Source organism: Eumetopias jubatus, unplaced genomic scaffold, assembly GCF_037043125.1.
Source record: "Eumetopias jubatus isolate StellerSeaLion01/CBP00866 unplaced genomic scaffold, mEumJub1_p1.0 scaffold_7, whole genome shotgun sequence".
In the NCBI taxonomy this organism is placed as follows: Eukaryota; Metazoa; Chordata; class Mammalia; order Carnivora; family Otariidae; genus Eumetopias; species Eumetopias jubatus.
In genome coordinates, this window is record NW_028274813.1 from 90294404 (window position 1) to 90318629 (window position 24226).

Here is a 24226-nt window from a genome sequence, read left to right on the forward strand (position 1 = left end):
CAAGATCATGACCTGAGCCAAAGGCAGATGCTTAACCAACTGAGCCACCCAGGCACCCCTCCTCTTCATTTTTTTTAGAAAAGTTTAAGAAGCATTGACATTAATTCTTTAAATGTTTAAAAGAATTTACAGGGCGCCTGGGTGGCTCAGTCGTTAAGTGTCTGCCTTCGGCTCAGGTCATGCTCCCAGGGTCCTGGGATCGAGTCCCACATCAGTCTCCCTGCTCAGCAGGAGACCTGCTTCTCCCTCTCCCACTCCCCCTGCTTGTGTTCCTGCTCTCGCTGTGTCTCTCTCTGTCAAATAAATAAATAAAATCTTTAAAAATAAATAAATAAATAAATAAAATAAAAGAATTTACAAGTGAAACCATCAGGTCCTGGACTTTTTTTTATTGGACAGTTTTTGATTAGTGATTCAATCTCCTCACTAGTAATTTGTTCAGATTTTCTATTTCTTCATGGTTCAGTCTTGGTAGTTTGGATGTTTTTAGGAATTTATCCATTTCTTCTGGGTTATCCAATTTATTGGCATATAATTGTTCTTAATAATCTCTTACAATCATTTAATTTAATATAATAATTTAATCATTTAATTTGGCATCAGTTGTAATGTCTCTTCTTTCCTTTCTGATTTTATTTGAGTCTTCCCTCTTGCTTTCTTAGCCAATCTAGCTAAAGGTTTTGTCAGTTTTGTGTATCTTTTCAAAACACCAACTTGTAGTTTTGTGGATTTTTCCTATTATTTTTCTATTCCCTTTCATTTATTTCTGCTGTAATCTGAAATATTTCCTTTCTTCTGCTAATTTTGGGTTTAGTTTGTTCTTTTTATAGTTCTTGAGGTATAAAGTTAGAGTGTTTATTTGAGATCTTTTTTTTTTTTCCAGTGAAGGCATTTATCACCATCCACTTCCTTCATATTCCTTTTGCTGCATCCCATAGTTCTGGTATGTTGTGTTTTCATTTCATTTGTTTCCAGATATTTTCTAATTTCCCCTTGATCTCTTCTTTGACACTGGTTGTTTAAGAGTGTGTTGTTTAACTCCACCTATTTGTGAACTTTCTCTCTGCCATTAATTTCTAGCTTCATTCCATTGTGATAAGAAAAGATACCTGGTATGATTTCAGTCTTCTTACATCTCCCAAGACTTGTTTTTGTGACCTAATATGTGATCCATCCTAGTTATCTGTGGTCAAACATGTGAATGCTCTGAGTATGCTTGAGAAGAATGTATATTCTGTTGCTATTGGGTGGAATGTTCTGTATATGCCTGTTAGGTCCATTTGGTCTACACTGTTGTTCAAGTCCTTCTGACTGGACGTTCTATCCATTACTGAAAGTGGGGCACTGAAGTCTCCCACTATTATTGTGTTACTATTTCTCCCTTCAGTTCTGTCAATGTTTGTGTCATATATCTCGGTACTCTGATGTTGGGTGCATATACATTTATAATTGTTATATCTTCCTGGTGAATTGATTCTTGTATTACTATATAATGTCCTTCTTTGTCTCTTTTGACAGTTTTTGACTTGAAGTCTACTTTGTCTGATACAAGTATGGCCACCCCTGCTCTTGTTTGGTTATCATTTGCATGGAATATCTTTATCCATCATTTCACTTTCAGACTATTCATGTCCTTAAATCTAAAGTGAGTCTCTTCTAGACAGCATATACTCGGATCTTGCTTTATATCCATTCAGCTATTCTATATTTTTTGACTGAGAAGCCTAATCAATTTACATTTAAACTAATTAATAGGGAAAGACTATTACCATTTTGTTAACTGTGTTTTATCCAGGATGATTTCTGTCTACAGGCGTCCTCTGACTAGCCATACATTTTTTTATTGGCTTAATGCCATTCTTCTGCTCTGTCTGTTCTTGCACTTCCTTCCCTATGCTCCAAATGTACCTCTTTTAAAATGTTGCTGTCTTTCAAGGTTCATCTTACATGTTAGACCCTGCAAGGCCTTTAGTTTGCCTCAAACACAGCACTCCTCTATCCTGAAAAACACCATAATGCTTTGGTTGAACCATTCTTATGTCATTCATACTTGTGCTATAATTTAAGCATCTGTTTTATGAAATTATAAGCTATAAGCACTCTGATAGCAAGGACAATGTCTATGATACTGAACAATGGTCAACTGTGAGTCCTTGTACTTCCATGTAGTCGGTATTCACTTAGTTCTCTGAATTGAAGCGAGAAGGGCAGAAAGAGCTGTCCTCTACTTGATCCTCCAGGGTGGCTCCCTCTCAAACCCCTCCACTAGTCCTTAGTTAACACTTCCTGGTCCAGCTAGAGGGTTCAAGAGAAAGGAAACCCTTAGCTTTATCATGCTTCAATATGAGGGTTTGGACCAATCATTCAGAATAACCTTAATTACAATATCCTGTGAAAACCATAATAAGAAGTCAATGATACCTTGCCTTCAGGATCCACCAGGAGAAGATGCTTTGCCTGGCCTCCCTGTAGTCCACTTAGCACATACTGGCCAGGAGATGTTGCACTCTCTCGAACCAAAAAGTCCCCATCCTTTACCAAGAGGCTCTCTGCTGCCTTCCTGCTCAGCTTGCCATGGTAGCAGTCTTCATTCCGCAGCTGCTGCTTAATATGGGGCAAAGAATGTGAGCTGGCAGGCTGGGCCGTGGCACCTGGCTGAACAGTTTCTGGTGCTTCTAGAGTCGAAACATAAATAGAGACATCAGCAAGTTACCTCCTCTTCCATGCATTCATTCAGCACATACAACTTGAGGCCCTACTGTGTGCCATGCACTGTTTAAATAATGCTGCTTCTGGAACAAATGGGGTTTTTTGTTTCCAGAACTTGCAACAGGCTTTAATTTAATGGTAGGTCCAAACATTGCCTTTGGCTTCTGTTACCAGGAAAGGCTTGCCCTAGTGCAGGAGTTTTCCTTTCAGATGAGAAATGGAACTGACCCACGAGAACTGCTTTCATAACTGCAGAGAGAGGCACTTTATGTCCCAGGGTCTGTATGTTAAAGAAAAAGAAGCTTATGCAGTACCCAGATCACAGATAACTTCTAAAACATTCCCAAACTCTTTGAAAATGCCTACAGTAACTTCAGACTCTGTGCACTTTTTAGTATTTAGCTTTTTATTTTTAAATCAAATTACTAATGTGCTTCAGAGGTGCTTCTGACCCCAAACTTCAAAGCTATGCTGAACCTAACAGCATTCCTATTAAGTGACCACTCTGGTGTTTGTGTCATTCACCTGCATGGACAAAGCAGCATTAATCAGGTAAAAGAAGGCAAAACATCAGGGAGGTCCTGGTCTGAGGCAGTTCCCCATGGTTCTGCAGAATAAATATTACCGAGATTTGAGGGCAGTGGGGATGAGAAGATATATCCAGGTGGCACTTAATTGTATTATTGATACTCACAGTGATAATAATTATTGTGTAGTTCCCATTTATCAAGTATGATAGGTACTGCTCAATGCTGTCTACATATTATCTTGTCTCATTCTCAAAATATGGCAAGGAAATGGATTTTAAAGACTAAATGACTTACCCGAAGTCACACTACTATATATGTTATAAATCTGGACTTTGAAATGAGATCTATTTGACTCTAAAGTCCAAGTTCTTAATCACCACACCCTAAGACCCTTGCCTTGAATGTGAAAATCTTTCAGTTTTCAAAATTGGTCTAACCATTCTACTTCTGTAGTACCTATAATGGTCCCTAATAGTTAGCAAGACTATCAGGATGATATACAGCTATGCAGAAGTAATAACATAAAATTCTTAGGTCTGAATCCACGTAAAAGTTTTATGTTTTATATGGCAAATTTACTAGGAAAATAACCACAGAAATCAGACTTTTTTAAAATGCAAAGGGTCCTCTGCATAGAAACCAGCTTTCATCTTTATAAATGCAAAGTTGTATTTCCATGTCCTTATGCAAGGGTCTCACAAATGAGAAATCCTCTTAACTCTAAGTTTATAACTTATATGTGGCAATCTCATGAAGTCATTGACATAGGCAACCAGGGCCCTGTAGACATAACCCAAGTCTCCCATTAATATGTTATAGTTTTGTCTCTACTTAGGAACTTCTCTCTGCATAGCACAATTATGATGCAGCATTCACAAATATATCTTTTTGAAGATATCGTTAGTCTGTATTTAAATGGCTGAAAATATTCTCCTCTACTAACAATCAGATCTATCTACTGTTGCCAGAAAAAGGCTGAAGAAATGTGTCCAAATTTGATGAATAATAAATGAAGTTGGCCTTAGTGCTGCGCGCTTTCAGGCGTAACAGAGAACTCTGATAAGTAGCTGTGTATGTGTTTGTGTAAGTGAGAGGGAAAGTGTGTGAGTGGAAGACAGATGCTTGCATGCGTGTGTGTGGGCACACACATCGTAATGCATGATGGCTTCCAGTTTATTCTGAGATAAGGGTGGAGAGCTTTTGGACAAGGACAAAACAAAAGAAAAACAGACATTATATCATCTTGAAAAGAGGCAACAGATCATGGGCCAACCTGAGGATATGGACAATATTTTCCTAACACAGTTTCCCAAATTCACACAATAACAACATACACTGTATTGGGACATTTCAATCATCTCAGCATTTACTGAAAGTCTAATTTTCCTAAAAGCAGAATATCTAACAGATTTTTTAAAAATTTTTGTTTTAATTTTAAAAGTTAGGCATGCGACTTTTTTAAGATCTGGGAAACACAGAGAAACAAAGAAAATTAACCACCTATGGTCCCATCGCCAACTACAGCTAGTCTTTAACATTGTGGTGCATTACCTATTATCGACTCCTTTCTTACATAATGTAGACTTTGAGAAAGACAATAATAACTTAAATCTAGTTATTTATATAAAATTGCCCTACAAAATTTAATAAGTTATTGACTTGATATAATTAATAACATCTTTTCTCAGAAGTAGTGGAGGTTAAGAAAGCAACAAGGAAGGCTGCTCTGTATTTAATTGAGACCTAAAAAAGAAAAAAAAAGTGATAGGAATCATGGAATAAAGTAATCATGTCATCTTGGAGTTCCTATGGCAACTGAAGACATATTGTTCACAATCCGAAATTCAGGAAAGCTCAAGATAGATATGAATATCCACACCCATAAGCAGCTGATGGGCAAAACCTCAGAGAGGAGGCATATGGCTTAAGGGAGAAAAAAGTCTGACATGCAAAATCAGATTAAACAATTACAAGTATTCCCAATGATAAAGAATGAGACATTTAAAGAAACCAATGTGAACTGTGAAGGTAGCATATTGATGCACTCAATTTTTAAAAAGCACATGCAGGGGCGCCTGGGTGGCTCAGATGGTTAAGCGTCTGCCTTTAGCTCAGGTCATGATCCCAGGGTCCTGGGATCGAGTCCCGCATCGAGCTCCCTGCTCCTTGGGAGGCTGCTTCTCCCTCTGCCTCTCTCTCTCTCTCTCATGAATAAATAAATAAAATCTTTAAAAAAAATAAAAAAAAATAAAAAGCACATGCAACTAGATATTTTTGGGTAGTAATGATTATATTAGCAAAGGACTGAAAAAAATTAGATGTCCATCAGTAAGGAAATGGTTATATAAACTACGATGTACTCATACAATAGAATACTATAAAACAATTGAAAATAACAAAGCTTTGTTCATCCAACATAGGAGGACATAAATATGTAAAGTGAATATTAACAGACTCGAAGGGAGAAATAGACAGCAACACAGTAGAAGTAGGGGACTTCAATATCCCATTTTCAACAATAGAGAGATCATCCAGACAGTAAATCAGTAAGGAAACTTTGGACATAAACTATACATGAGACCAGATTGACTCAGCAGACATTTACAAAACATTTCCCCCAAAAGCAATAGAATATACATTCTTTTCAAGTGCATATGGGACATTTTCCAGGATAGATCATATGTTAGGCCACAAACAAGACTTAATAAATTTTAAAAGAATGAAATAATATCAAGCATCTTTTCTGACCACAATGATATGAAACTAGAAATCAATTACAAGAAGAAAACTTGGGAATTCACAACTATGTGAAAATTAAACAGCATGCTACTAAACAACAAATAGGTCAAAGGATAAATCAAAAGATAAATCAGAAAATATCTTGAGACAAATGAAAATGAAAATACTACACACCAAAATTTATGGGATGCTATCAAAGGCAGTTTGAGTTCAAAGCAATTAACCCTATATTAAGAAAAAAGAAAGATCTCAAATAAATAACCTAACTATACACTGAAGCCTAATCTAAAATGAACAAACTAAGACCAAATTTAATAGAAGAAAAAAATATCCAAGATCAGAGCAGGAATAAATGAAATAGAAAGTAAAAAGACAACACAAAATAGTCAATGAAACTAAGATAAATAAAATAAAGTTTTAGCTATACTTACCAAGAAAAAAAAGAGAGGACTCAAATAAAATTAAAAATGAAAGGGGAGACATTACAAGTGAACCACACAAATACAAAGGATTGTAAGAGACTACTCTGACAATTACATGCCAACAAATTGGATAACCTAGAAACATGGGTAAATTCCTAAAAACATACAAACTGTCAAGACTGAATCATGAAGGGCGCCTGGGTGGCTCAGTCGTTAAGTGTCTGCCTTCGGCTCAGGTCATGATCCCAGGGTCCTGGGATCGAGTCCCACATCGGGCTCCCTGCTCAGCGGGAAGCCTGCTTCTCCCTCTCCCACTCCCCCTGCTTGTGTTCCTGCTCTCGCTGTCTCTCTCTGTCAAATAAATAAATAAAATCTTTAAAAAAAAAAAAAAAAGACTGAATCATGAAGAAATAAAAAATCTGAACAGATGAATTAGTAGTAAAGAGATTGAATTACTAATCAAAAACCTCCCTGCAAAGAAAAGTCCAGAACCAGATAGCTTCACAGGTGAATTTTACCAAACATTTAAAGAGAAATTAATTCCAATCTTTCTCAAAGTCTTCCAAAAAAATAGAAGGTAACACTTCCAAACTCACTTTACAAGGCCAGCATTACCCTGATACCAAAACCAGACAAGGATACAACACAAAAAAATAATAATAATAAGTTACAGGACAATATCCCTGATGAACATAGATGCAAAGTCCTCAACAAAATAGTAGCAAACCAAATTCAACAACACATCAAAAGGAAAAGATCATACACCATGATCAAATGAGATGCATTCTAGGGATGTAGGATCGTTCAACAACCACAAATCAATCAATGTGACACACCACATTACTGAAGGATAAAACCAGATGATCATCTCAAAAGATGCAGAAAAGCATTTGACAAAATTCAATATCCACTCATGATAAAAGCTCTCAACAAAGTCAGTATGATGGAAATGTACCTCTACATAATAAAGGCCATATATGACAAGACCACAGCTAACATCATGCTCATCAGTGAAAAGCTGAAAGCTTTTCTTCTAAGAGTAGGAACAAAAGGATGCCCACTCTCCCCACTTTTAGTCAACATAGTATTGGAAGTCCTTGCCAGAGTAATTAGGCAAGAAAAAGAAATAAAAGGAATAAAATTTAAAAATCATAATTAAATTTAAAAATAATAAAATAAAAATAAAAAGAATAAAAGAAATAAAAATTGAATGGGAAGAAGTAAATCTGTTTCTATTTGCAGGTGACATAATATTATACATAGAAAACCCTAAAGACTCCACCAAAAAAAAAAAAACCATTAGAACTAATAAATGAATTCAGTAAAGTTGTAGGATACAAAGTCAATCTATGAAAATTAGTTGTATTTCTATACACTAATAAACTATCAGAAAGAGAGATTAAGAAAACAATCCCAGTTACAATAGCATCAAAATTAATAATCTACTGGGGCACCTGGCTGGCTCAGTCCAAAGAGTATGTGGGCGCCTGGGTGGCTCAGTTGGTTAAGCAACTGCCTTTGGCTCAGGTCATGATCCTGGAGTCCTGGGATCGAGTCCCACATCGGGGTCCCTGCTCAGCAGGGAGTCTGCTTCTCCCTCTGACCCTCCCCCCTCTCATGCTCTCTCTCTCTCATTCTCTCTCTCAAATAAATAAATAAATAAATAAAATCTTTAAAAAAAATAAAAAACAAAGAGTATGTGACTCTTGATCTCAGAATTGTGAGTTCAAGCCCCACATTGGGTGTAGAGATTACTTAAATAAATAAAACTTAAAAAATAAAATACTTAAGAATAAATTTAAGCAAGGGAGTTAAAGATCTGTACATTGAACATTCTAAGACATTGATGAAAGAATTAAAGACACAAATAAATGGAAAAATAGTCTGTGCTCATAGATTGGAAGAATTAACATTGTTAAAATATCCATAATACCCAAAACAATGTACAGATTCAATGCAATCCCTATCAAAAATTTCAATGGCATTTTTCACAGAACGAGAACAAACAATACTAAAATTTGTGTGGAACCACAAAAGGCTTCAAATAGCCAGAGCAAATTTCCAGAAAAAAGAACAAAGCTAGAGGCATCATGTTTCCTGATTTTGAACTATATTACAAAGCTATAGTAATCAAAACAGTGTGGTATTGGCACAAAAAACAGACACATAGATCAATGAAACAGAATAGAAAGCCCACAAATAAACCGACACTTATGTGGCCAATTAACTTATGACAAAGGAGCTAAGAACATACAATGCGGAAAGAATAGTGTCTTTAATATATGATGTTGAGAAAACTGGACAGCCATATGCAAATGAATGAAATTGGACCCCTGTCTTACACCATACACAAAAACCAACTCAAAATGGATTAAAGACTTGAATGTAAGACCTGAACCCATATAACTTCTAGAAGAGAACATAAAGTGTAAGCTCCTTGACATCAGTCTTGACAATGATTTTTTGGATTTGACACCAAAAGTAAAAGCGACAAAAGCAAAAATAAACAGGTAAGGGCCACATCAAAACAAAAATATGCACAGCAAAGGAAACCATAAACAAAACAAAAAGGCAACCTATTTTCTATGGAATAGAAAATATTTGCAAATCATTGATCTGATAAGGAGTTAATATCCAAAGAACACATACAACTCAATGGCAAAAAACCCTAAACAATCCAAATAAAAAAATGATCCGAGGAACTGAATAGATATTTTTCTAGAGAAGACATACAAATGGCTAACAGGTACATAAAAAGGTTCTCAACCTCACTAATCATCAGAGAAATGCAAATCAAAACCACAATGAAATAACACCTCACACCTGTTAGAATGGCTATCATCAAAAAGATGGGAAATAAATGTTGGCAAGGATGTGGAGAAAAAAAAAACCCTCATGCACTATTGGTGGGAATGTAAATTGCTGCAGCCACTATGGAAAATGGTATGGAGGTTCTTCAAAAAATTAAAAGTAGAATACTATATGATGCAGAAATTCCACTTCTTGGTATATATCCAAAGGAACAAAATCACTATCTCAAAGAGATACCTGTGCCCCCATGTTCACTGCAGCATGATTTATAAAAGCTGAGACATGGCAACAACCTAAATATCCACTGATGGATGAATGTATAAGGGAAATGTGATTGGTTGATTCTACACACACACACACACACACACACACATACACACACACACAATATTATTCAGCCATAAAAAGGTAGGAAATCCTGCCATTTGCAACATGGATGGAACTTGAGGGTGTTACGCTAAGTGAAATATGTCAGACAGAGAAAGACAAATACTGTATGATCTCATTTATATGTGTAATAAAAAAAAAAAAACCTCACAGAAACAGAAAACAGATTGATGATTGCCAAAGGCAGGGACTGGGGGTAGGAGAAATGGGTGAAGGTGGTAAAAAGTTAGTCTTTCGGTTATAAGATAAATAGGAATGGGGATATAACTGCAACTATAGTTAACAACACTGTGTTGCATATTTGAAAGTTGCTAAGAGAGTAAATCTTCAAAGTTCTCATCACAAGAAAAGAAATTTTATAGCTACGTGAGGTGACGGATGGATACCACACTAAAGTTAGTGTGTTAATCATTTTGCAATATATACATATATCAAATCACTAGTACAATGTTATATGTCAATTATATCTCAGTAAAACTGGAAAAAAGAAAATAATAAGAATATTACATGCTAATTTGGACAAATGTCTAAAATGGAAGAGTGAAGTAAGCAAGTATAGAAAGAAAATAGCTTTATTTTTAAAGGAGATAGATGACAGGTAGGTATCTAGATGGATAGACACGCATAAGTAGGTAGATAGATACTTAACTATGCATTAACATTCTGGTAGTAATCAGAAGAAACTGTTACTATCTAGGGAGTTGAATCCAGTATTGAAACTTGAGGAGGTACATTTTATCTTAATTTTTATACCATATTTATTATTTGGATTTCTTCCATGAGCACTTGTGTTACTTTTGAATTTTAAAAAATCTATTTATAAAATAAAAAAATGTATACAAATGTCAGGATAGTCATATAACTAAAGATAAATTCAGAAGAGGGATTAAATTAGTGAGAAAAGTGTTGGGGTTGGGGGAACAATCTTCAGTTTTCTGTTGTGGGAAGAAAAGCCAACCCTTCCCCCACCACATCATGTTAAAAGACTCCATCTGTGATTTGAGAGGACTGTAAGTAGTTAATTCTCTTCATTGGTGGTAGGTTTTTTGTTTGTTTGTTTGTTTGTTTTTTTACAAAGTTGCTACGAACGCTGAATTAGTCAAAACTGAAACACTGTTCCCAGGGTTAGGTTCCTCCAAGCCTCAGGTCAGAACATGTTCATCATTCGATCAATACATAACCTTGTTTTATGTGTGTTCCTGTTTAAAGACACCTTATTTCATATATACTGTTGATTCAAGAACACTGAACTTACAGCCAATGCCTGCCTGAATGAAGCTTATCCAATATGTGGATTTTCTCTATCAGGTACATCACAATCTTCTGCACTTGGGAACAATAGATAGCACTTCGGCACAACACTCAGAGACTATTCTAAAGAGCAAAATCATCAACAAATAGCACAAAAATGCAAAATACATGGCACTAAATGGGCTGCAAAAGGATACTTCTTTACCCATATGAGAGCTGGAACAAGAAGGTAGAGCATTACCTTGTTTGACCTTAACTGGAAAAGTGTGCGTGGGACAACTCAAATTTTTTGTTGCTCTGTGCATGTCTACATACGACCAAAAAAGTGCCATGAGTATTTGGGGGTTACAAATACATATCAGCAAGTAAACAAATTCTCACATATGGAATCCATGAACTATGGGAATTGACCATATATTGTTTATCAATATGGAATCTTGGGTGTATGAAAATTATAAAATAGGAATTTATTTGAATTATTGAGGGGAAAAATACATTCACCTCTGCAAAGTGTCTAAAAAGTTGGTATAATGTTAATAATAAGTGAAAGTTTGAGATAGTACCCAGAGAAAAATTATTTGTAATATAAAGGAAGAATTATGTCTATTAAGATATATTACAAAGCCATACTAATTAATATACTGGTATAGAACACATAAGTAGGGCAATAAGGCCCAGAAACAGATTCACATACATGGAAAGAATCTAGTCCAATGGAAGGTGACATTAGAAAAAGAGGAGATTATTTAGTCAATGGTGTTTGCAAAATTGGATCACTTACATAGGCAAAATGAAGTTAGACCCCCTATCTCATAGAAAATATAAAGTTCATGTGCAGTAAATATTTTATTATGGAAATAAAACTATAAAGCCAATAGAAGAAAATACAGTACACACTGGATAAATAAGAGAAAATTTAACCAAGAGTAGAAGGAAAGCATAAAAAAAGATAAAAATGGAAATCAATGAAACAGAAAATAGAAAACAATAGAAAAAATGAAACCAAAACCTGGGTCCTTTAGAAAGATCAATTAAATTCATAAATCTCAAAGAACACTGATCAAGAAGAGAGAACACAAAAATTACCAATAACAGGAAAGAGAGAAGGCATCCTTCAGGCAATAGGAGGATAGTAAAGTAACGTAGGAAATTTCATGAGGAACTGACTCTAAGCAAATAAAGTAGAATCCTACTAAGTTTTTAAAGAAATTACATTGCCAATGAATCACAATCCCTCCTTGTCTATGGCTTTTGGCTTCTAAATTTATCAAGCCCACACCTACAGAAAGTAGGCTGCAAACGTGGTGATGACGCCCCTAAGAAAGGCGCTTTCTCAAACATGGACTTCAGATGTGTCCACGGAGCATAATGACGGGAACAACCCAAAGGACACAGCCCAGGCCCACAGATAACAACGGACAAGGAGATTCCGCTCATAAAGCTGAACCAGAGTCCAAGCAAATCATTTTCTCTACTTCCAGCTCAGGGAGGCTTCCACAATTCCTGACTGACGGGATTAGGTTATTGCTATGTACCAGTGACCCCCGTGTGTCTTGCGTGCTTCCCTCTTGTGAACATATGTTTTTTATTATAGTTATCTTATCCCTCTTTTCAGCACTAATTTTGGGTGTGGGAAGGGACAGACAACTTGGCAAATAATAAGGATCCCCATCCAATTTTGATCAAGAGGACTTCACATCATCCAGATGTCCTGGGCTTTAAACTGGATGCACTAATTGTATGAGATATTTGCAAGGTCTCCCTTTGGGAGAGGGCAAATGTGTTCTATGTGAAAAGAACAGCTCATGGATATTTGCAGCAGGCAGTTAGTTGTATACCAATATCTGTTCTTCCTTGCATGACGTTATAGAGTTCCTAAGTTATAGCTGGGCTCACAGCCACCCAGCCAGAACAACTATTCTAGGTCCTTTGAAGCTAGGTATGACCACATATCTAAGCTGTGCCGAGGGCAGGTGAAAAGAAACGATGCCTGCCACTTCTGGGTCCTGTCTTTTCAAGGAATGTATGCACACTCTTCTTGCCTTTCTGTCTTCCTACTGGCTGAATGCTCATGTGATAGCGAGAGCCCAAGCTTGTAGACGAGAGATCAAAGACCTTAGACCAGATTAAAGAACTCAGACCATACTGAAACTCTTAGATCAGAGATGCAACACCTTAGACCAGAGATAGAAGCCAGGGGTTGAGAATCACAAAGCAGTCAGTCTTATCAGTCCTATACCACCAATCTGTGGGCTACTGGGAAAGTAAACTTTGCTCTTTTTTACACTATTATATCGACAGAGTTTCTTTGTTATGACTGCTTATACTGAAACAATAAATTGATACACAAATTAGATCATATCGATGCTAGTAATTTCCTTCTGCCATGTTTGATAAAAATAAAGATTGTGTTGAGCTTTTCTTATATTGGTGGTGTGATAGGATGGTTTGAGGAGCCCAGGAGGTATGCTTGAGAGATACTAGGTTCAAGTCTCTAGATTTGGTTTTGTTTTGTCTTACTGAACTAATCAGTAAGCTTCTGTCTAGAAAAGGGAGGCTAAGTAGGTCTAAAGAAGCTAACGAGGATGTTTGAGGAAGTAAGGAAAGAAATAGCAGGAAACATTAAGGAGAAAAGGTTAAAAAGTGTATTTAAGACATTTTGCAAAAAAGTATGTATAAAGTTATCCCTATTCCATCTTACTTCATTTTTATTAAATCAACATTTATACTTTTGGAGTTGGAATTAATTTTTTTTGGAGAGAGCAATGGTAGCAAGAAGCCCAGGAGGGCTATGGTACATTATAGCCTAGTAGGAAATAAAGAGTGAAAAAGTACCCGAAGCCTAAATTATTAAACATGTTGCCACCAATGCAGGGAGAGGCAAAAGGATGAAAAAAGAAGCCTGAAATCAGTGAAAACACATTTTGACAATACAATTTTGGACAAAACTGGCTTTATTTACTTTTAACTAATGACAGGAATGTTATTATAGGTTGATTTTTACCTTTAGTTGTCTATGGCAAAAGGCAACGTTTCTTTGCTTAAATTATACAGATTTTTCCCCCTATGCTGTGCCTTTATTCCCATGACTTATTCATTCCATAACTGGAGGCCTGTATCTCCCATTCTCCTCCACCCATTTTGCCATCCCCTCAACCCTCTCTCCTCTGGCAACCCTCAGTTTTTTCCCCTGTATTTATAGGTCTGATTCTGCTCTTTCTTTTGTTTATTCATTTGCTTTCTTTTTAGATTCCACATATGAGTGAAATCATACGGCATTTGTCTTTCTCAGTCTGACTTATTTCTGACTAATACTCTCAAGGTCCATCCATGTTGTTGCAAATGGCACAATCTCATCCTTTTTATGGTTGTGTAATATTCCATCACACACACACACACACACACACACACACACACACACACACACACACCCCTTCCTTATCTATTTGTCTATCAATGGACACTTAGGTTGCTTCCATATCCTGGCTGAGTTATAAATATTTTTAACATTAGAGATCTGTTTATAAAGGAATTGCAGTTATGAATCAACGAATATCCCAGATCACCTCATTTGGGCTACCCATTAAATGAGTTTTCTAATAATTCATTGTTGCTTCGAAAAGTCCATGAAATGGAAGCTATCCAGTATATATTCTTAGCAAATTACTTTCAATACCTGAGTTCCAGAAACTTTTTTTCAAAAAACCATCCCTCCAACAAATATTGCCTTATCCACACTGGTCACTGTACACTGAACAGTTAAGTTCTGTGCAAAAATATGGATTGACTGCATATCCCATCATCCGTGACACAAGATACCCTCTGTGGTGAACACGGAGATGCACTGCCCTGATAACTCTTCAGTGAAGGACCAAGTCCCCAGATGTCATCAGACAGCCTGCTGCTGACTGCCCCTTCAGGGTCTGCCTCACCTGCAGAGAGCTGCCTTGCCCAAAGGCTTGCCCTTCCTCACACAGCCTATACCTACAGACTGAGACACGTGGGGTAAAGGGCCAGCCCTGTGGGCCCAGTGTGGGACAAGTAGGGTGGGCCCCACAAACCCTCAGTAGGGTTAGCTGAGGCTCTGTCAGGCCTGCTTCTCCCTCTGCCCAAGCCTACTTCCTCCCCCTCCCTTCCTGATAGTGATCCCAGTAAAGACCCCCCCACACACATGCCAAATCCCCATCTCGGTGTTTGCTTCCAGAGAATCCAACCAGGTTGTTTGGGTGCCAAGACTGATCTTAGAAAGCTTACAAGAAGATGGCTTACTTGTCACGTGGCTGGGCAATGAGGACCTTTGTTTCTTAGTTTAGGAGTTAAGGTGGTCTGATGAAGCCCAGGCTCAGCAAAATCTCCTTCTAAATTTCATCTTGTCATTGCTCACACCAGCTGGAAAGTTGCCCTTGGGTCTGGAGAGACTTCCTCGGCTAGCAAAAGGACTTTCTGAATGACTGGCTCTCTGTCTTTGGAGTGAACCAAATTTGGCTCACCCAAATTTGAACCCAATAGACTTTAATATTTTATAAAAAGCATTTTTTGGCTTACTTATTTTTTAATGGATTGTAGGCTTTTGGTTTGTTTTGCTTTTATTTATTTATGTTCCTGTTTATGTATTTACCCCTGGAAGCAATCTAGCAGGAAAATGATGTTTGTCTTACTGTATTTTACTCAGAGTATATGGCTGAAGAAAGCCATCTTATTTTAGTGCTGTATAGATGACTCACCAAGAAGTTTTGAGACGAATAAAATTAAAACCATCACTAAACAGAGCCAAGTAATAGTCACTGTTCCTCATGCAAGCCAACAAATTCAAAATTATCTCCTGGCTTTGACAGTCCTTCCTTCAGCAAAAGCACACAGCAGAAACCAAAAGTTGGGAGCCATCGAAGTATCTGAAAAGATTACTCAAAATCAAAGTCCCAAAACCTTGAAATCCATAACATCTCCACAATTAGTAAGAAATAATCCTTTTTGTTCCCTGAAAATGAGGCCAATGAAATAGCCTTCCTGAAAATGAGAGATAATGTGGTTAGTTGAACAGTAGCCCCCATACATTCAATCCCTGATCCCTAGTCCCTGTGAATGTGGCTTCATCTGAAAAAAGGGTCTTTGCAGGTGTAATTAAGTTAAGGATCTCAAGATGAGATCTTTCTGGATTTAGGGCCGACCTAGAAGAGAAAGGTATTGTCTTAGAAGACACAGGAGAGAGAGGTTTGAGACGTAGAGGTGAAAGCCATGTGAAGACTGAGACAGAGACTGACGTGTCTATAAGCCAAGGAACACCAAGAATTGCCAACCAGAAGCTATGAGAGAGGCATGGAATGGATCGTCCTCCAGAGCCTCCAGAAGGAACCACTCCAGAACTGTGAAAGAATAAATTTCTGTTGCCTCAAGACATCCAGTTTGTGGTAACTTGTTACAGGAGCCACAGGAAGCTAATACAGATGGTGAGCAGCTACTTACTTTCACGGTGCCATGGGCTCCCCAAGGGGTAAGCTGAGCTTTGATTTGGGGCAGAGGCAAGTGTACTTTGAAGAGCCTGTGTATTTATGTAGCAGGGGTCATTGAAGAAATCCACTCGACAGGTGTGCTTCATTAATGAGGCATCTCGATGGGACTGCACTCCTCTCTCCAGTGTATTACCTATAGTGATTAATGATCAACGTATCATACTTTTACCTTGTAAACAGTAAGTAAAATCATGTTTGAGTCTAGAACTGATAGGAAGGGAAGAGCCACCCCCACCCTATACAGATTTGAATACTGACTTCTAGATTTGACCTGTAAAAACAAGATAAGCACCAGGCTTTGAGAGAAAGCACCCTTTCCTTGGCCTCCGACTCTCCCTGCCGGCCCCTCAGCTGACCCACTGCTTCAACACCAGACAGGAAACAAACCAGGAAGACCCAAGAGGAATGGCCAGAGAAAAAAAGAGAGCCAACTGTCCAGCAAACAACACAAACCTGCACTTAACACTGCTCAGGGCTGCAGTCCAGGAACTGAGAAAACACACGTGCCATACAGAACTTGAATATCTATTATTTAAACTGCCTTTTTAAAAAGATTTTTATCTATTTCTCTATTTATTTGAGAGAGAGAGAGAGCAAGCAGGGGGAGAGGGACAAGTGGACTCTGCTCTGAGCACAGAGCGCAACATGGGGCTCAATCCCTCAACCCTGAGATCATGACCTGAGCTGAAACCAAGAGTCGGACGCTTAACCCACTGAGCCACCCAGGTGCCCTACTTTTTTTTAGAGAGATAGCATACACACACCAGCTGGGGTGGGAGGGGCAGAGGGAGAGAATCTTAAGCAGGCTCCACACCCACTGTGAAGCCCAATATGGGCCTCAATCTCACGACCTGAGATCATGATCGGAGCCAAAATCAGGAGTTGGATGCCGAAACAACTGAGCCACTCAGGCGCCCCTAAACTGTTTTTCAAAAAAGCCTCTTTACTTAAATTATTAAGAACGGAATGTCTGTCTTCTCTCTATGCCCAAAGTTTTGTTTTGCCAAGCTCAGCCTCAAACCAACTGTTGATGTTTATTCTGGTATTTAATGGAAAGAACTCACCCCTCGGGTAATCTCCTTCTTCCCTCTTACTCTTCCCTCCTCTTCCATTCTATTCTATACACTGTGGCCAAAATGATCTTTTTACTGAAATCTGATCATATTTTTCAGTGGTTTAAAAACCCCTTAACTGCCTTCCATTGCTCTTTGGATAAAACTCAAACTCTTCAACAAGCCCCAAGCCCTGGTTCCGCCTACCCAGCTTCCCTTGTACCCCCATGCCCCTCAGTCACATTGACCTTCTTGAAGGATAATCTCCACCGTAAGGCCATCTTCTCTGATTGACATGCTCTTCCCATGCCTTCTCTGTGACTCTCCCTCTTCAGGTGTCAGTTTAAACATCTCTTTTCTCAATAGAGCCTTCTCTGACATTCTCAGACTACACTAAGTCTCTCTGCTTTCCTAGAAGTTTGTTCTTCACCTTTGGAGCCCTTTTCACAAGAGTAATTAATTTTATTATGTCATTTTGTTTAATGCCTGAGCTGCATCTAGACTGCATGTTCCATGAAGGCAGGGAGGGATCCTGTCTCCTAGCACACACCCAGCACATAAGATGACAACAAATAGTTACTGAATGAATGGATGCTAGCACCATATTTCAGTACCTAATGGCGTGAGGTATTTTGTACCATCCAGATGGTTCTGTCCTCAGAATGCCAGGACAGAATGTTTTTGTTTTTCTGTTTAAACAAGTACATTTATATTTTTGTCCGTATGTGCTGCAAGATTCCTACGAGGCTGATCTGAAGTGGTGACACTGACATTTCATTGTCTTACCATAAAACATCAGTCCTTTTATTGTCTCCGTCATTAAACCCCTTTAATGTGGCCCCAAAAGGACCAACTTTATATTGGATTTCACATCATGACGAATAGCGCTATAATTCTTATAAAATACAGAAACTCAAGGGTACACCAAATAGGGGAAGCCCAGTCAGAAGACTACAGCCTTACTACCTACTCCTTCTTTTCTCTTGGTCTGCCAGCTGTTGGGCATCATGCTGTCCCCCATCACACTCCGTATGTGGGATATCCTGAGGGAGGCGTGGGATTTCTAAAGAAGGACAGGGGGTCAGGGCACCTCACTTCTTTGTTGCATTTTACAACACATGACAGCCTCCTCCATTTGCTTGGTTACATAGATTTATGAATTATATTATCTAGTTTAAACTAAACTTACTTTCGTAAATGGATAAGTGGCTAAAAGATCACTGCAAATAAATCAAAGATTTAAGATCATTCTTTTATTACAAACTCTTCCTCAGCTGCATTATGAGCTTATAAACAAGAACGATCTAATTAGATCAGAACTTTGGCCTCCCAAAAGTTAAAATGATTAAGATTCGAAATGTGGATTTACGTTTATTTTCTTTGTCAGTAAATGCTCTAAATGTATATTGGGACACATTATCCCAGTGTACAGCCCAGTATACACTTAGATATTATCTTGAGATATTGAGATATTATCTAATGATAGTATTCAGCCACTATAATTAGCAAGACATTTTTTAAAGACAATTTAAATTTATTATCATTAACTCTAACTTTGAAATGGTCTGTTTTGTGTGTGTGTTATAATACATGCATAATATATTAGCATAATTTTATTAACATATTAACATATTTTAACGTAACATATTAACATTGTCTATGAATGTCAGCAAGACATTTTTTAAATTTTATTTTATTATGTTATGTTAGTCACCATACATTACATCATTAGTTTTTGATGTAGTGTTCCATGATTCATTGTTTGCGTATAACACCCAGTGCTCCATTCAATACATGCCCTCCTTAATACCCATCACCAGGCTAACCCATCCCCCCACCTGCTCCTCTCTAAAACGCTCAGTTTGTTTCTCAGGGTCCATAGTCTCTCATGGTTCGAGCAAGACATTTTTTAAATGTTTTATTATCATTAACTCTAACTTTGAAATGTTCAATTTTTGTGTGTGTGTTATAAGACACGCATAACATATTAGCATATATATATATATAACTTATATGTGATTGAATTATCACTTATTTAGGAGTGTCTGCTGATAAAAATTTACTGAAAGTAGACTATGATCAAAAGTGTCTGTAAGACGTCTGCTTCTAAATTAACATGGACCTGAGTTCAAATCCCTGTGATACTTCTTACTGTTGTGTGTGGCCTGGGGTAAGTTACTTAATGTCTCTAAGTGTCAGTTTTCATATGTGTAAAATGGGGGTGCCTAGCTTAAAATATGGTTGTGAGGATAAATGAAAGAATGTGGGTGAGACACTCACTGAGAATAGTGCCTGCTTAATAGATAATAGCTGCTCAGTTACCTATTTATTCATTGATGCTGGGGCTCTGCACATGGTTCTTATCTCCTGCCATCCCTTTCTGTACCTAATCCCTATTTACCCTTTAAGATTCTGTTCTGAACCCACCTCCTTCAAGAAGCCTTTCTCTTCATCCCTCCCTCCCCGAGGCTGGGTCAGGTACCACTCCATAACATAATGTAGGTATCTGTTTCCTTGTCTGTCTGTCTTCCCCTTGACACTGCAAATTCCTCGAGTCCTTAAAAAGAGACTAGAACCCATTTATCTGTGATTTTTCTGCATCTTCAATGCCTGGTATGAAGCAGGTGCTCAAAAGAAAAATGTTTTGTCAGCAGAATGAACAGATGCTGAATGTCTACCTGGTTTTCCTTTCTCAGCACTATGTTCTGAATCAACCTTTAGCACGGGGCATTGACTCATCTGCCCCTTAGAGAGCATGGCATGAGCTGACCACATCAGGTTTACCATTCCACAGGATTACACAAAAGCATTCATATCCTTCCCAGTCTCTCTTGAAAACGATCATTCCTTTTCTTCAACTGCACTATTATATTTAACTCAGCAATGTTGCCTTAAAAAATATATATGTACCCAAAATAAATTTGGGTACTCTATACCCAAATTTAAAATCTTTCTTGGGTCAAGTGTGTGGATGACAAGAGCTTAACTACATATGCCAGCCATTATGCATTCCAAAATTTCTTTTTGCCAACTATTACTCCAAGAGCCTATCCAACCTGCCAAAGAAAAGATTGGTGGCAGAAAACAAATACACAGTGTACACAGTGTGTATACTTTCAGTACCAAAGTTTTTAAGTGCAAACCTTTAGGGTTTGCAGGAATTTGATGTCTTTTTGATTAAAAGTATCTTATTTCCATTTTAACTTGAGGGTCAGGGAAACATTATTCTGTTTTGCTAATTAATTTTTTCCATAAGGGAATTTAATAGTAGGGATAGACTTCTTTTAGAAGTCTGGTGATAAATATAATTAACTTCTTCAACCAGCAGAAGACTATTACAGTATTTATAATATACTGGAATTCAAGTTTTAAATCAGTATTTGAACAAATAAACGTCCTGGGAGGAAAAAAGCCAAATCTTATTGAGACTATTTGTACAGGAGTCTCTCAAATGCTTATGTATAAATCTCTAAGAAAAGCCATAAAATACATGTATTTGCTATTCTGGAAACTGCTATTAATTTGCTCACTGGTCAAGAATTTCAGAATAGTTTTTAAACATAAGCGCAAGTAGTCACAGGCAGGACCCAAGCTAGGAACACCTGATTTCTGGGTGTCTGTGAATGAATGGACACCACAGTAGCAAAGTCCTTCCTACCACAATAGGAGTGGCCTTAATTATTGTGGCCCCTGGAGCAGGGGGTGAGCTCTTCTATCCCTCTACGGTCTTAGTGGCTGAGGTCTAGGGAGATGGCTTCCTAGCATTCTGGCTCCTCACTGGAACTTAGAACCTGCTTTTCTAAGGAAAAAATGTTGTAGCTCTGTGATTTTCAGGGGAAGAAAGTATCCAGCTGGAGGACTTTTTCCAAACTGCAAACACCATCTCTCGCCTCCCCAAGATTCTGAAAAGTTCCCATTTATGAACTGTTAGCTCAAGGCCACCACAAGGAAGGTAGCTCTGTACTGGTTCCAGGCTATCCTACAGTTGGAGTGCAACTGAAGAACAGGCACTTCCAATAGAATCTTCTATCGTTGTATTTGTCATTCCAAAATATACATTTAAGCTCTAGTACAAGCAAACCAGAATTCAAGAACATGGTGCACTTGTCTAGGAGATAGCCATCATGGCTAAAATTAATCCTGTAATCAACTAATTCTGGAAAAGTATATTCCAGGCTCCAAATAAAGTCTGTTCATAAGTTTGGATCTGCTTATATTGGCTTAAGGCATATATATACCATGAAAGAATAAGGGGTGACATTGTTTGTTGGGTTTGAAGGAGAATTAAAACCAAGATAAATAGAAACAATAGATTGGATTCTATGACAAGGTTACACTTACAAAAAGAAATATCTTGAATAAGATTGAGACGGTACCTCTATATTCATTAATTCCTTCATAAATGTATGTTTTGTGGTTCTTGATGGGAAAAAAGGAGACCATGCTCCTTTTCTCCAATGGTCGTGTTGTGATTTAGCATATGTTACGTCATTCTAGGAAGGGCGAGGGTTTTCCTTCAGTGAGTTGCCTTCAGAAGCCAGGTGACTGAGAACAGGAGGATGTGCCACGATGACTATTTAATGGAAAGGGGGAGGATAAGCTGGGAGAGAGGGATCTGTATAGGACCCAAAATTCTGGAGTTCCTTAGGACTCTGTCTAGGTCCAAGACTCTCTCTCTCCCCTGTCTTCTCTCTGCAGTGATCCAGGAAGTGGTCCCGGCACACCAGGAATTCTGGTTCCCATTTATACTTTTCTCTCTCTCTCTCTCTCTCTCTCCCTCTCTCGCCCCTCCTTCCCCATTTCCTTCTCTGTGCCTGGATAATTCCTACTCATCCCTCAGGTCCTGGTTTGGTTGTTTGCTTGTAGAGAGTTTAGGGAGACCCTCTATAGCCCCTCAGATCAAGTTAGGTTTCCCTGTTATTTGTTCCCATGACATGTTGGGCTTTGAAACAGTCATCCTATTTGTAAGCATTTGCTTAAGGTGTGTCTTCCTGCTTAAACTGCAAACAACATGAGTATTGGTTGTGATTCCATTCCTACGTCCTTGCATAGTGCCAGACCCACAGGAGGTCCTCGTAAATAGCCACTGAGTGAAGTGTTGTATAAATGAAGAATATAGGATGAGAGGAAACAGGATGTAGAGATATTTCCAAGTGAGCTTCAACACAGGTAGGAAATGACTGTAAGACTGGGCATATGTGATATGTTCCTGACTATTAAATCCTTAGGTTAGGGATTTCCAAGTAAGGGAAAGGAGGGAGGGAGGAATTTAGCTCCTAGGGAGCATAGTTGTAAAAAGACATTTACACTTCCCATTAATTTAATTTGTTTTAGTCATATTATTAAAAGTTAGGTTAAAGTTGTAAATGACTTTAAAGAATGGCAGGGAATTTTAATATCTATCAAAAAGAACCATATTTTTAAAGAATTAACAATACTGTCTTAGCTCATTACTCCTATTATTTTGCACAGTGGAGAAAGATAGTAATCAGAGCTGTACCTAAAATGATAAATTTTCATGTATCGCCCTTGTATAAGAAATAATAAAATTAGGGGCGCCTGGGTGGTTCAGTCAGTTAAGCGTCTGACTCTTGATTTCAGCTCAGGTCATGATCTCAGGGTCATGGGATAGAGCCCTGCATTAGGCTCCACGCTGGGCAGAGCCTGCTTCGGATTCTCTCTCTCTCTCTCTCTCCCTCTGCCTCCACCCCTCCACTCTCTCTTTCTCTCAAATAATAATAATAATAAAATTAATAAATTACATTGGCATAATTCCGTAAGAAGTATAAAAGTAACTTTAGAAGTGATTACCTTCTAGGTGGCAAGTTCCTGCTAATTTAATTTGAGTCCCTAAGTGTGGTTATCCAACTTTATCCTCCACCCTATTACTTCTACCATCCAATTCTCTCACCCTCTAATGCTGCAAAACTTTGCTTCCCAAAGAAATAAGTACTTTCAACAATTTATAAGAATTAAATGACTAACTAGCAGTGATCTAGGAACTCATGAAAACATATTTCCGATCTGATGGTTGACATTCTACATTTGTGTTGTGGAAAAGTTGTGCCCAACATCAATTATCATGGGCAGTAATAAGACACTTAATGCCCTAGGAAGTATGGGGTACGTGGGCCCCTAATTGGGACTCTCACATTTCAGATTTCTTTTTGTTTTCTGCTTAAAGATTTTATCTTAATCCTAATGGATTTGACACGCATCAATTTTCATATTAGCTTAATGTCTGATCTTCTTTGAAGTGGAACTCCCTTGAGTTGTGAGCAGAGAAAGCAGTTTTCCAGGAAGACTTTTCATGATGTGAAAGCAGTGCAAGACCTCCTAAGGTAGAATGATGGTGTGGCAGAGCACACAAGCACGAGGCAAAACCGTGAACCTTCCAAGTTACACACATGTGGTAATTCTGGGCCTCTCAGAACGTGGGAAGCCTGCAGCCAAAGCATTATGTGTTTGGTTATATACACCTGCCTTCCCCATGAAGTATGTAAGAGCCAGGGCCGCACACAACCATAATACTTGCAAGGGACAAGGAGAGTGGCAGATGGGGAAGGACAATTGTACCTACCTGTTGCCCGGCTTTGTTCTAAACAGTTCTCGTACACACTGCTACACTTGGAGTTCCCAGGCTGCACAAACAACAAATTGTGAAACACTTACAAATGTGGTATACAGTCATACTTTCAAAAAACAAACAGAACAAACAGAACACTAGTAATGCTCCCAGCAGAATATGGCAGACAACTTCACTTTCTGACACAGGAAGTGTCTGACAGGAAACTGGGATTTTGGATTAGGAGCAG

At 38.0% G+C, this 24226-nt stretch overlaps 1 protein-coding gene across 1 annotated transcript in view; it reads right to left on the reverse strand.

The window, feature by feature from the left end:
* SHC4 (SHC adaptor protein 4) overlaps positions 1 to 24226 on the reverse strand; it is a 126682-nt gene that overhangs the window by 4448 nt on the left and 98008 nt on the right. Inside the window, exons 9-11 of the mRNA XM_028100364.1 lie at positions 23992 to 24052; positions 16313 to 16492; positions 2422 to 2675 (exon numbers count right to left, since the gene is read on the reverse strand). Of these exons, the coding sequence (XP_027956165.1) occupies positions 2422 to 2675; positions 16313 to 16492; positions 23992 to 24052 (495 nt within the window). The remainder of the gene's footprint in view (positions 1 to 2421; positions 2676 to 16312; positions 16493 to 23991; positions 24053 to 24226) is intronic.